At 37.8% G+C, this 13,102-nt stretch overlaps 1 protein-coding gene and 1 long non-coding RNA gene across 2 annotated transcripts in view; both read right to left on the bottom strand.

Moving 5' to 3' along the window:
- LOC141784546 (uncharacterized) overlaps positions 1 to 8,845 on the bottom strand; it is a 13,878-nt gene extending 5,033 nt beyond the window's left edge. The window contains exons 1-11 of the mRNA XM_074662385.1: positions 8,736 to 8,845; positions 7,256 to 7,288; positions 6,654 to 6,920; positions 6,098 to 6,358; positions 5,745 to 6,017; positions 5,305 to 5,580; positions 4,935 to 5,216; positions 4,550 to 4,852; positions 4,107 to 4,373; positions 3,501 to 3,752; positions 3,283 to 3,393 (exon numbers count right to left, since the gene is read on the bottom strand). Coding sequence (XP_074518486.1) covers positions 3,283 to 3,393; positions 3,501 to 3,752; positions 4,107 to 4,373; positions 4,550 to 4,852; positions 4,935 to 5,216; positions 5,305 to 5,580; positions 5,745 to 6,017; positions 6,098 to 6,358; positions 6,654 to 6,920; positions 7,256 to 7,288; positions 8,736 to 8,817 — 2,407 coding nt within the window. The 5' untranslated portion in view covers positions 8,818 to 8,845. The remainder of the gene's footprint in view (positions 1 to 3,282; positions 3,394 to 3,500; positions 3,753 to 4,106; positions 4,374 to 4,549; positions 4,853 to 4,934; positions 5,217 to 5,304; positions 5,581 to 5,744; positions 6,018 to 6,097; positions 6,359 to 6,653; positions 6,921 to 7,255; positions 7,289 to 8,735) is intronic.
- On the bottom strand, positions 1,437 to 2,747 carry LOC141811256 (uncharacterized). The gene is made up of 3 exons (XR_012600157.1): positions 2,713 to 2,747; positions 2,526 to 2,618; positions 1,437 to 1,753 (listed from the first exon to the last, which is right to left on the bottom strand). It is a non-coding gene; the product is annotated as an uncharacterized LOC141811256 (long non-coding RNA).
- Positions 8,846 to 13,102: the final 4,257 nt, after the last annotated feature.

Raw genomic sequence — 13,102 nt, 5'->3', positions numbered from 1 at the left:
TCACACATTGAAAGAATTAGTTTCTGGTTCAGTTTTTACCTTAGGAACTGGTCATTGACCCCAAACTAAACGGATTTTCCACAAATATAGTGAATTAATAAGAACACAGCAATCATCACCTTTTGTTAATCTGCTGCAAAATCTGATCCAAATTTAGCCTGATCTAGTTTTAGTTTTGCCTGTAACCCTCATTTGGTTTCCTCGCTGAGGTTATAGAGCAAACTACTTTACGTGTTGTATTTAACAGCCACAGTTACCATGAGGCTTTAATGGTGTGCTAAAACTTGTTGATTACACCCCCGCCTCCTTCGCCACAATGTGGGACATACTTGGTATGGTCTGTTTAACCACATCCTGTATTAAAAGTTCTGCTTTAGGAGGAATGTTTTATGAAAGACCTGTTGATGTCACTGCAGCAGTTTTCTCAGAATCCACAAGTTATAACAAGTTAAAGCGCAAAATCAAATGAGATCTATACAAGTTGTAAACAAGAGCTCCAGACAGTTATGGTGGAAATATGACAAAAAAAGTAATAATGCTTGTCACAGAACATGAATTACATGAAGCCAACTCTTCATCAAGGAGTTAACATAAGGTCAAAACTTCTTCACTTCTGTTTTTCATACACTCAGAAGAAATGATGTAACTAAGCCAGAGAAAAAAAGAGAGTGGTGAGTGTCATGATGTGCCCCCTCTGTCATGTTTTATTTTTGACTCAGGCTTATTTATGACACAACCAAGGCCTGAAAAGTTCTGATGTTAATCTTATTTTGAGATATTAAACACAAAGAATTCACAGAATTGATTTTAATGTTTAAAAACGAGGTTCTTCCCATCCTCCCAACCCATGACAGTTTTATTAACTGAATTTTCAGATTTTTCCTGTATACATCCATTACCTGTTCACTCTTTGCTTGTAGTTTCTCAGATAAGATTTATATTTCCAACAAAGCAAAACAAGCACATCCAAAGTTTGTGTTTTACTTTTTAAGATTTGCTTAGAACTTCTGTTAATTCTAAAGATGAACAGAAAAATCAGGAAGATAGAGGGGAGGATGACTGAGTCCAACCTGTGCTGACGTGGGCTTATTCCTATTGGCTGTTTGGTCAAAAAGAAAACATCAACACAAATATAAGCTCACTGCTTAAAAACTTTATTAGGAGAATGAAAAAAGGATAGTGTGAAAACAAATCATTTCAGCAGAAAGAAAAAAAAAGTTTTTATGTTGTATTAAAAGTTGTTTTTCAGGTGTTTTGGAAAACAGTCAAAATAAATGTAGTCCCATAACAAGCAACAACTACATCAACAACTAACACACACAAATTTAATTCTTATCATTTGAGTTATTTACAAAAACAACAACAACTGGATGGTTTGGCAAAGGATAAAAATAAATCTATAAACAAACTGTACAAACCTGAAAAATAACAAAAAGCAAAGATGGATACACTGATGTAAAAACGCCCTGTGAACATTTTTTTCTGTTGTAAAGTCTCCCTGGTCACAGAGCTGGTTGAAAACAACTTAAAGTTTGTTCAGATCTCTCCTCAGATCTCTAACTTCTTTTTAACTCTGAAAAAACCCCACTAAATGCTGCTAGCTACCCTCATTATTCAAAATAACAAGGTTGCACAGGTTTAAATAATCAATAACATGAATTATGGCATCTCTGCAGCGTATATAATCTAAGGTTTTCTTGTACCATTTATTATTTGTCAGAGCCTTTGAGGGTTTCATAGACAGAAGTATCCCCTGTGGAGAAACAGATCAAGACAGTGTGAATCAGTTTAATGTGTTCATGTTAGTAAACATCCTTAGTTTTTAAATGTCTGCCAAAGTCACAGTGATCAGCATTACAACAGGATACACATTGAGTCTCTGTGTTTCATGAAAACAAGATGAAGAAACACTTGTGTATACGCAACCCTAATTTCCACCGAGTTGGAACAGTGGTTGAAATGTTGGTCAATTCCAGGTTAGGGTGAATTTGAGGTTAAAAGCTTCTTGAGAAAAGTCTATCATTTAAACCAGCCCTTAGTCTATGTTTGAAATGATGGTAGCTTTAAGCACACAAACACACAGAGAGAGTAACCAACTTTTTTTTTTTCTAAAAATCTCAGGTGTTCAATCTACACACAGATATCATCAGAGCAGAAAGAGATGGAGGGTAATCTAATAGGTAATTTAATTCAATATAAAGTATTAAACTATAAAAATTAATTACAACACATGTACTGTAAAATGACCGGAAATTGTCATTTTTTGCTGCCAGTATTTTACTATGAATCTTTTTACAGTGACATTTTACTGCTGATACATGGCACATTCATCTCTCAATTTGTCATTTTTTTCCAAATGTGCAAACAGCAGGCAGAAAATTATGTGAAACTTTTGTTTTTTAAGCTTTCAACATCCAAGACATCCCTGAGCTCAGCTGAGCTGCTCATGCAGGCAAAATGAACGATCTGATTGGTTAACGGCGTCATGCAGGAAACTGGGTTTAAACACAAGATGAGGTACTCACCATGAAGGAGGGAACTGTACTGATCATTCTCAGCATCTCTCTGATCAACAGCTTGACTAGTGGACAAGTCTTGGTTGATTCTCCTCAACTGGACTGGTCGTCATCAAGCAAATGAAAATGTTAAAATACGTCAACTAAATTACACTGAATATTTTTGTAGTATGTGTGAATCAACAGCATACTTTACCATTTTCATAATCCTCAGGACCTCTGAGTGAGTCGTAGACACAAGTATCAGCTTCAGATTAACAGAGATTTATTGTTAGTGAAGCAGTTTTATTGCACTGATGTGAGACTAATTTTATGTTTAACACTTTTTTTTAACTTTGATCTTCTCTGAGCCACAGCATCATCTAAAGAGCAGACGTGAAAAGGAGCCAACTGAAACCACATTTTACGACTGAAGCCAACATGATGCTTCAAAACATGTTATCTAACAGGCGTATGGGGACATAGATACAAAGTAAAGACAAATCCTTACCGTGGAGGAGAGAACTGTATTGAGCATCACTCTGGTCGACGACATGACTTGTAAGAAAGTCCTGGTCTGGGCTCCCAGACTGGACCAACCTGTGGCATTGAATTACATTAAGTATGGAGTTCATTGCTCTTAAGTTAAAAACAGCAGAAATGATGGTTGAACTCACCTGCTGAAGCATGAACCTGTGAAAAACAATAACAAGGATTAGTTCTCTTACTCTGTCACTTTCTGAACATTTGTGTTTTTGAAATAAATGATAGAAGAAACATTTCTCACCCTTAAAGTTTCTGAAGTAACACAACAGAAGAACGAGAATTATCAGCCCACAGATCAGCGCGATACTCATCAGAGTCATGAAAAATAAAGAACTATCATGTCCGGACACTGCTGTTAAATATATAGATCACAAAGACATAGAAATCCCTTCTTCAGCTTTTAACTATGGCTTTCAAATGTAAACTGAACAGACTGTATCAGAAAGAAATCTTTCATACCCCATCCACCTCTGACAGCCATCCAACTCTGAGCTGACTCTCTTCCTGAGCTCTGACACTTATAGAAGCCTTCGTCTGACGCTGACACAGCAGAGATGTTTAGCTCCCTCCTGGTGTCGTTCTGAATGAGTTTGTCGTTGTGATAGAAAAAGATGTGAGACACAACATCTCTGGATCTTAATCTGCAGCTTAAACTGACTGAACTTCCTTCAGTCACAGGATGGACGGGGCTCTCCAGGATGATATCATCACCTGGAAATCAGTCAAAATTAAGAAGTTAGAGTCAGAAATCAATCTTTAAAAAGAGAAAATGCAAAATGATGAGAATGGAATTATCTCATATATCTTGGTGAAAACCTCAAGAGAAAAAAGCAAAGGCCTAAAGATCAAAATAATACATCCAGTCATCACTGAATTTAAATGTTGAAGTGTTTATAGTCTCAGGATGGAGATAAGTGACTGTTCTCTCTTTGTTCACAGATTAAGAAACTAGGACTTTAATAATCCACATGGTAAAAAGTTGACATCCTGTAACTGGACCCTAAAAAAACACAAGAGGTGACTCTTTCCACACACATTCAAAAAGGTAAAGTAATGAAACCATACTCTGTTTGGTGATGTTGACTGCGTTGCTGAACTCTCCTGATTCAGACTCACACCAGAACACGTCATCACTCGGTCTGTTAGTGGGGATTGTGCATGAAGACTCAGTCTTGATCCAGAGTGTAGAGCAGACAGACACGGTGCCTTTTTTCAGAAACCTCATCACTCTCCACTGAGAAGAGTTTCCCTCACAGCTCAGAGAGACAGAGTCAGAGGTGAAGTGCTGCACTCTGTTTGGACTCACTCTGAGAGACGCTGATGGATGAAGATCTGGGGAAAAGCAAACTACTGGCTCCATTAACTTTAAAGACAGAAGACTGATGTCACCACAATCAATTCATACCTCTCATGTTGATGTTTCATTGAAGATGTAAGTATTTGAGATACTGAATTATACTGATATAAGATAACTAAAACAGATGTCTCCTGACTAAAGATGAACTGACCTGCAGACCAGACAAACTTTGGAGCACTGTACTCAGAGTGAAAGACTGGATCTCCTCTTCCAGCTCTGCACACATATCCTGCTGTGTGTGTCTGTCCATGAACAATGAAGGAGGACTGTTCAGTCCCACTGCTGCTTTCAGACAGCAGCTCATAGCTGTAGGAGTCTCCTGGTAGTTTGGGAACAGTCTTATACCAGTAGAACCTCCATCCTGCAGACGGGTCTTTAACCTCACAGCTCAGAGTTACTGAGTCTCCAGGACTCAGCCACAATGGAGACACATTCAGGACAGGCTCAGGTTTGTCTGTTAGAGAAGGAAACTCCATTAATGACAAACTGTATATGACTTAAATCTTTAAAAAACAGCAGAAATAAATGTGACTTACAGAGTGACACTGTCAGTGTGACGGGATTACTCCAATCTGTTGAAGACCTGTCACTTTTTTTTCTGCCCCTACACTTGTAGTCCCCGCTGTGGGATGTGGAAGCAGGAGTGATATTGAATTCCTTTTTTTTCTCAGGTTTCAATGAGCTTGAGCTGGTTGTTTCCCATTCATAGTCCCACTCATTGTCGTTTCCACCTTCAATTTCACATCGAAGAGTCGTCTTCTCTCCAGAGTAGATTTCAGACCAATCAGGGTGCAGAGTCAGAACAGCCTTGTTTGCATCTGTTGGAGTTACAAATGTCAAAGTAAAGATACAAAGATAAAAAACCTTAAATTCTCATTAAAAAGGTGTCAGAAAGAACAGACTCACTCTTCTTATTGATGCTGATCTTATCACTGCTCTCTGTGTAGTAAAGAGAGTTTCCTCTTTCTCCTCTGCACTGGTAAAGTCCTTCTTCTGAAACTTGAATTTGTCCAGACGAGGAAACTCCACTGCCTTCAACAACTTTGACTGAAACAGATTTATAATGCTTGTACCAAAATGTGTATTTCCAGCCACTGGGTGGATTCACAGAGCAGGTCAGGGTCACAGCGCCCCCTTCTGGAAAGTCTCTGCTATCAGCCGTCACTTCAGCCTTTGGTCTGTCTGTTTTTGATTAAAGAACACAAACATGTAAAGATTATTACTGTTTCTATTTATACTCTGAATATATTAACAGTTAATAGTTAACTTAAAATCTCTAATTAGTCATGACATCATGATGAGGTCACAGAGCATGTGATCATGATAAACATAAAGCAGTCTCTTACCTGATACGCTCACTGTGAGTGGATCACTCCATTCAGTTGAGGAAGACAGATCAGTTTGGGCTTTACCCAGACACTTGTATTCCCCTCCACTGTGAACAACAGCCCTGACAGAAGCAGATTCACTGTGTTTAGGAAACTCAGAGTCTGTTGTTTCCCATTCATACTTCCACTTTGTGTCTTCTCCATCCTGGATTACACATCTGAGGGTGATCGTCTCTCCACTGAAGATCTCAGACCACTCAGAGTCCAGAGTCACAACAGCTCTGTTAGGCACTGTTCAGGTTCAGAGATTCACATTAAAACACAATAAAATAAAACTGTTAAATCAATGAGTTCATAACTTCTATACTCACATGTTTTGTTTATGGGGACCTGAACACTAAAATGAGTGTAATAAGGAGGGTTTCCTCTTGCTCCTCTGCACCAGTAGGTTCCTCCCTGTGCGATGGAGTAATGATCATCTTCTGTGATCTTTATTTCAGATGCTGTCTCTCCTCTGTACCAGTGGAACTTCCACCCAGAAGATGGAAGGTTAACATTGCAGTTCAGGGTCACAGCGCCCCCTGCTGGAATGGTATTCTTGTCAGCCTTCAGCTCAGCCCTGGGTTTTTGTGCTGTTTGACGAGAACAAAAATGTGATTGAATAAATTACTGAGTGTTTTGGTTTTTGTGAGGTGCAGCCCCGTTTTGTGAGAAAATGGTATGGCCTTTCTGAGCTTGCATTGAAATACAATCCTTTTGTGAAATACAATCCTTTTATGAAATAACATTAAAAAAATCTTTAATGGTTATCAAATAATTATTCACCTGCAAAGGGTTTCATTTCTGTTTGATTAGGTATCATTTTTAAAGATTAAAAACAAGAAAATGTGAAAATCACAACAGAATGGAAATCAAGGTTTTACCTACCTCTCACTGTCAGTGTGAAGGGTTTACTCCATGGTGTAGAGATATCTCCCTTTCTGCCATAACACATGTATTCTCCATTGAGATCATGTGTGGCGTCTTTAATACTGTATTCATTTTGTGTTGTTGGTGGTATGTCTTTGCCCCGTATTTGCCATCCATACGTCCAATCAGTGTCTTCACTTCCCTCAATCTCACATCTTAAAGTCACTGTCTCACCCAAGAATATCTGAGGCCAGCTGTGTTTCAGAGTCAGACGAGCAGTGGGAGCTGTTAACAGAGAAAAACATAAAAAAGAATCATCAGTGAACTAAAAGTACTGTGACAACAGAGTAAAAACTATACTCAGTTAATAACCTTAAACTGTTGTAATCTACATTTATGTTTGCTGATCATACAGACAGCATAAAATAATGCGTGTGAAAATAAAAATGAAACAAAAAACACTTCTACCAATTTAAAAGTGATTTCAAAGAGTAAATCTTTTTATGAGAAAAAAATTCAATTTCACCATATATATATGTGTATACACACACACACTTCATAAAGTTGTTATAAAAGAGACAAAATATGAGTTTCAGAAAAAAAGACAAACAGTGAGTTACCTTGAGCAGATCCATGGCTCAGTGTGTTCAGCACTGAAACAAAGATTAATCCTTCATCAGGTAATCAAAGGTAATTCAACAAGCTGGAGCTTGGTTTTTTTATAAATACTTTTTCACAACCACAGTTTCATTTCCCTGTTATTCTGTAAGTGTTAAAAGACAGAAACTAATTAAAAGCAGACAGTGTGTATGTTGTAAAGATTTCGAAATGAACACAAACTGTGGAAATACTGGACTCTTGAAAGGTGCTTATAGAAGTAGTTCATTCATATCGCTCTGTTATTTCAGCTGTTATGTTGTTGTATTCAACACTACTTTGAGTAAAACCGTAGTTCTTCCTCTGAAAGACACAGATATCTAAAGTAAAAACATACTTACAGATAAACCCGAGCACACAAAGCCAGCCCATCTTCACATCCACAACTGAGACGGAGACGCTCTGCTGCTTTGCTTCTCAAACAAACGTTTAATCTGTTTTTAAACTCACGCCGCAGTAAAAGGGAAGAGATGCAATCTACATGATGTGAGAATAGAGTTTGTCTAAAGCCTCTCCTTCCTTTCTCACCGTGGCTTCGACCGCAACTCGCCTGACATGTTTTAACTTCCTGTCTACGGCTCAATGAAAAACCCGAAATGACAGAAAAAATTAATCAATTAATGAATCCATGTAGCATGAGACCATCATTGTTTTTCTTAAGATATTTTTCAGGCATTTTTGTTTCAATGGTTCAGATGAAAAGTAGAGACAGAAGAGAGCGTGGGTGAGCAGGTTGTGGGTGTGCACGTTGTCATCATCCTGTGTGACGAGGCCTTTAGCTTCTGTTTGCGGTGGTCAAACTGTTGCCTACATCACTATTTTAAGTGATGAACATCAACTATTTCAAAGTGTGTTACAAAGTATGTGTTGGGATGTTAACCAACTTTACTTTCAGGATGTTTGACTTGTGTTTTAAAACATGCAGTGTAGCTTGAATGAGACTTTGAACTTCACATTTGAAATGATACGGTACCGGTACTTAACGGTACCAGTTTTAGGTACTTTTTTGTGTTTATGTGGTAAAAAATATGAATTTGTTTAATAATACAATTTTGATACATAAATTTAACATATCTATTCTTCAATATATAACCTTGTGTAGCATACGTGTAATTACTTGAGTTCAGTATGGGTCCTTAAGTAACACTGTAATAGGCTAGTTAACAGAAGATTTAAGGTTTGACTCTGGGAGTGGAGAGAAACATTTCATTTAAAGTTCGTCCAAGTAAGTGATTGCTCAGTCCAAAAAGTCCAGTGCAATGCACAATTCAGTTCAGTTCATGTCATTCAAAGTCCACAAGACATGAACAGAGCAGCTAGGGAAAAAAAGAAGTGTGTGTGAGGGAGTAACGGAGTTCAGAGCTGCTCAAACTGCAATCTGCATGGACTAGCGCAAGGGAAAAAAAGAAAGAAAGAAAGGGTGGCTGCAAAGGAGCCTCCTACCGGCCTGACCAGAGCAGGAGGACAGATCAGATTCTCCAAAGTTGATGAGTGTTGGCGTTGAGGCCTTAGCCTGGAATTTCATGGATTCACCTCCGACTTACGCACGTCATTCATTCTGGATTCTCTCTAGGCTCTAAGCTCGCCATCATCTCTGGCCTGTATAAAAAGGAACAGTGCCAGGATAAACTTTCTGTGTGCACACCATATACATTTCAATTTCAATTCACAATATCAATTATGAAATTCACATCATAAATCAGTGCAACTGAACTAGCACATCATTCAATCTATCAATCAGAGGCACATAGCATGACTCCAAAGTGCATTAACATCACCTGAGGCTATTTAAAGTGCATGCATAGCATTAGCTCCAAACAATTATAAAGCTTGGCCATTAATGTGCATCGTATTGCTATCACCCTTTAAATACACATACAACATTAGCACCACATTGTTTCGATATGATTCATATTCAGTTTAGTCACATACATTTAGAGAAACCAGCATAAAAGTCTGTGCTAACTGCTCCAGGTAATTCAAAGCTAAGCTAACAGTTGGCGTGACTCACCGGTTCAGAAGGTAGCTCAGAGACACACGCCGTTGTCATCATCGGCACCGGTAGTCAGCTCCCTACAGTTTGGTTGCATGTTAGTATCAGAGACTGAAACAGTTGACATTAAAAGACGATATGCACGGTGCATTTACCTGCAGTGTCCGTCTCGTGTGTGCTCCAGCTCGCGCTCCCCGTACTGTGTTCAAGCTTCCCGATTAAAGCCGTACCTATTGGCCGTGCTTAACCACGTGATGACGTAACGACGGCTTGCGTCATGACGCACGATGTAATGATAGAACCCGTACCGAAGCCGAAAGAAAGTGAAAAGGAGAAATATGACAGTTTTCCACCCGGGTTACACTTGCAATGCTGTGGTCATGTCCAGCATGTTAAATTGTCCACTCTCTCTCCCTCACAGTCACAAGGATGCATTTAGGTACCTAAACATGGAACCTTTTGGTTTTACGTGAATCAGTACCTGGTACTTTTGACAGAATTCTGTTGGTACCTATAAAAGTACCTAATTCGGTACCCATCCCTAGCTTTTGCAAATGTAACCCAGATCTCATGTAGCTATTTTTAATTTATCATGAGTGTGTAGTACTATGGGACAGAGCCTGAGTTCTTTGTTTAACTGTTATTCAGTACAGGCCAAAAGTTTGGACACACCTTCTCATTCAGTGTATTTTCTTAATGTTCATGACTATTTACATTGTAGATTCTCACTGAAGGCATCAAAACTATGAATGAACACATGTGGAGTTATGTACTTCACAAAATAAGGTGAAATAACTGAAAACATGTTTTGTATTGTAGTTTCATCAAAATAGCCACCCTTTGCTCTGATTGCTGCTTTGGACACTCTCGACATTCCCTCGATGGGCTTCAAGAGGTACTTACCTGAAATGGTTTTTACTTCACATTTCACTGTTTCAGAAGGAGATGGGTGACCTCCCGCAGACTATGTCCATATTTTAAACACTCTATGGGACAGGTTCCAATAATAAGGGGTACATTCCATGTCTATGGGATATACTTACTTAAGCATTCATTTTTAGGGTCCTCGGCCTGAGCGAGGGCACCTTCTAGCAAGCTAGAAGAAAATTTCCTTCCATCATCCTGGTGTCATGTTTCAGCTTGGGGCTGCTCTGCACCAATGAGCAGCAGTTTGTGTGTTCAGAGCATGTAAAACAGAAAATACTTCACTTTTCTTTGATCCAAGACTTGAATAAAGTGTTTTGTACATAGTTCCTCATAGTTTTTAGCCTGTAGCCCTGGTTCTCCTGACCTCATAGAAGTATAGAGGTTCATATTGCAGTGACTATGGAGTCCAAAGTGAGTAAAAATGTGACAGAAGCAAAAACCGTCCTAAAAATCAAATCAGCTTATCTTAGGTGTAGGAATGTGTAGATTTTGTAAAAATAGAACCATAAAACTTTTTTCATGTGTTCCTTATGCCTCAGGGTACCTAAAAATATATTGTACATTCCCACATTATTTAAAAACATTTTTAATGTCCTTTAATGTAATTTTAATGTCCTGGAATTAAAATCATTTACTTTGGGACCTTAACCAAAAATGAGTTTAAAATGTGATTAATTAGATTGATTAATTAATTACAGATCCAGTAATTAATTAGATTAATTTTTCAAATCACCTGAGAGCACTACTTTTAATTGTTTATCAACTGTGTTACCAACATTTAGCACCAAAAAAATTTAGAAAATGTCAATTGTGTTACCTGTCAACCATGTTTCTCATCACAAAATGTATTGTTGTAGGGACAGGTTTGTCCCGTCAACCGTGTTACATGTAATTTTTGTGCCATGATTCTTTTTAAATGTTCTCTCAACTGTGATATAAATGATGAGGGACATTTCTAGGACGCGTAGCTTGACATAGAAATGTTAAATAGCTCTAAATGCAGCATAATATGGATTTATGGTATATTAAAAAAATCATAAGAGATTAAGCTTACCAACTGATGAATTAAGTACAGTCCAGGTGTATCATTTGCAATCAAATACAATATGAAACAAAAAAAGCACTTTTTTCTTCACTTTTTTGTAAATCTGAAAAGTACCCCTAAGTATAGAATCACTCATGGACTTTAATGACAGCTTAACTTTGATACGAGCAGAACACAAAAAGCAAGTGCAAGCTCAGTTATTTCAGTTAGTACTCACGAATCCCAGCGGGTCGTTCGATGAAGATGGTAATCACTGGGGTAATGACAGTCACCGTTGAGCCTTTGGTGGAATCACAGGAGGGAAAAACAGCAGAGTCCGTCCGACTGTGAACACCGAAGAAAACCACTCAGTCTCCCTTTCCCGTATAAACACATTAAGTTTAGATGAGCCACAATTCCAAACACTATTTCAAAGTCTGTTTTAACTAGGAAGCATCACAACGCTACCGTAACGGCGTGATATAAAGGCGCGTTCACACGGTATGCTAAGCTAACTAGCAGGTCGCTCACTGACACTACACGTCATGTCTTAGCACTATAACGGTAAGTTACAGCACAGAACAGAAGGCACACACTTATTTACCTTTTTTAAAGTTACAAACAAGTTATTATCTGGACCATGTGTCGTCGAGCCTGCAGATAAAACTTGAAATACTCTCAAAAACACGCAGCTCGTCTCTCCTCTCTCAGCATCAACGGTCAGCTCGCGCGCACTCTTCACCACCCTGATCTGCATCACTTGTCCCGCCCCTTTGGGAGGGACTGACTTGGATTCGCTAGTTAGGTTGTTAGAACACCAATCAGATTACAGAAACGGATTGATTGACATTAAACTTTTATCAGGATAGGCTGCTCGGCTGATTACACAGACTTTAGCTCAAACTAATTCCTGCTTTTTCGAAATAACGGCTCACAACAGTTTAAACATTTAACATTTCACTTTAAACTATACATATGATATTTTTATGCATTTTTTTTGTGATAAACTGTTATAATTATTCTCATACTCTGTAACTAAACTTCACTTCCCTTCAAGCTTGATCTATTTTTAGCCTTACCTCTACCAACCATTGGGTTTTCTTACTGAGCTTATTTAACAGCCAGATTTAATTATAGCCATAATTAAACTCAGATGTCTAATATTGGAACCCCAACAAGGTCTTTGGGCTTTTTTAAATCCAGGCTTGAAACCTCTTTATTCAAACTGGCTTTTAACATACAGTAATGAGGTGAGATATTCTTACCATTTTTATTGAATTGTTCTGTATTTTTATTGTATTGAATTTGAATGGTTGTGTCCTGATTTTAATGGAGAGCACTTTGGTCATGGAGGAGGATTAGGGCCACACAAAAAAATAAATAAAAGAATAAATAATAAAAACGTCCAGTAATTTTTTATTCATTTTATATATATATATATATATATATATATATATATATATATATATATATATATATATATATATATATATATATATATATATATATAAACTGAAAAAAGACAGAATTCTGACTTTTTTCCCAGAATTTCTTTTTTCTCAGAAAAAAAATTGTAATAAAAAAACCTGCCTTTTTTTTCATTGGCTCTAATCCTCTTGAGTAAATCCACCCTCAGACCAACATAATAATCAAATGGATATGTGGACTCCTTGGTTGTACCTCATCTTCAACAGTAGGTGGCAGTGTGTACATGCCACGCTGCAATCAACCCAACAAGCACTAAAGTAGAAAAAAATGAACTCTCTGTCTTCTTATCAGTACCTGTATCAGGGTGGAACATGAACCTGTCCAAGGAGACAAGACAGAGAGTTTGTTATTCACCATATTAACTTTTCTTTGAGCAAC

The sequence above is a fragment of the Halichoeres trimaculatus genome, unplaced genomic scaffold (genome assembly GCF_033239565.1).
Source record: "Halichoeres trimaculatus isolate MK-OKI-2021-1 unplaced genomic scaffold, fHalTri1.1 fHalTri1_scaffold_22, whole genome shotgun sequence".
Taxonomy (NCBI): domain Eukaryota; kingdom Metazoa; phylum Chordata; class Actinopteri; order Labriformes; family Labridae; genus Halichoeres; species Halichoeres trimaculatus.
This window is presented reverse-complemented; position numbering and strand designations above follow the sequence as displayed.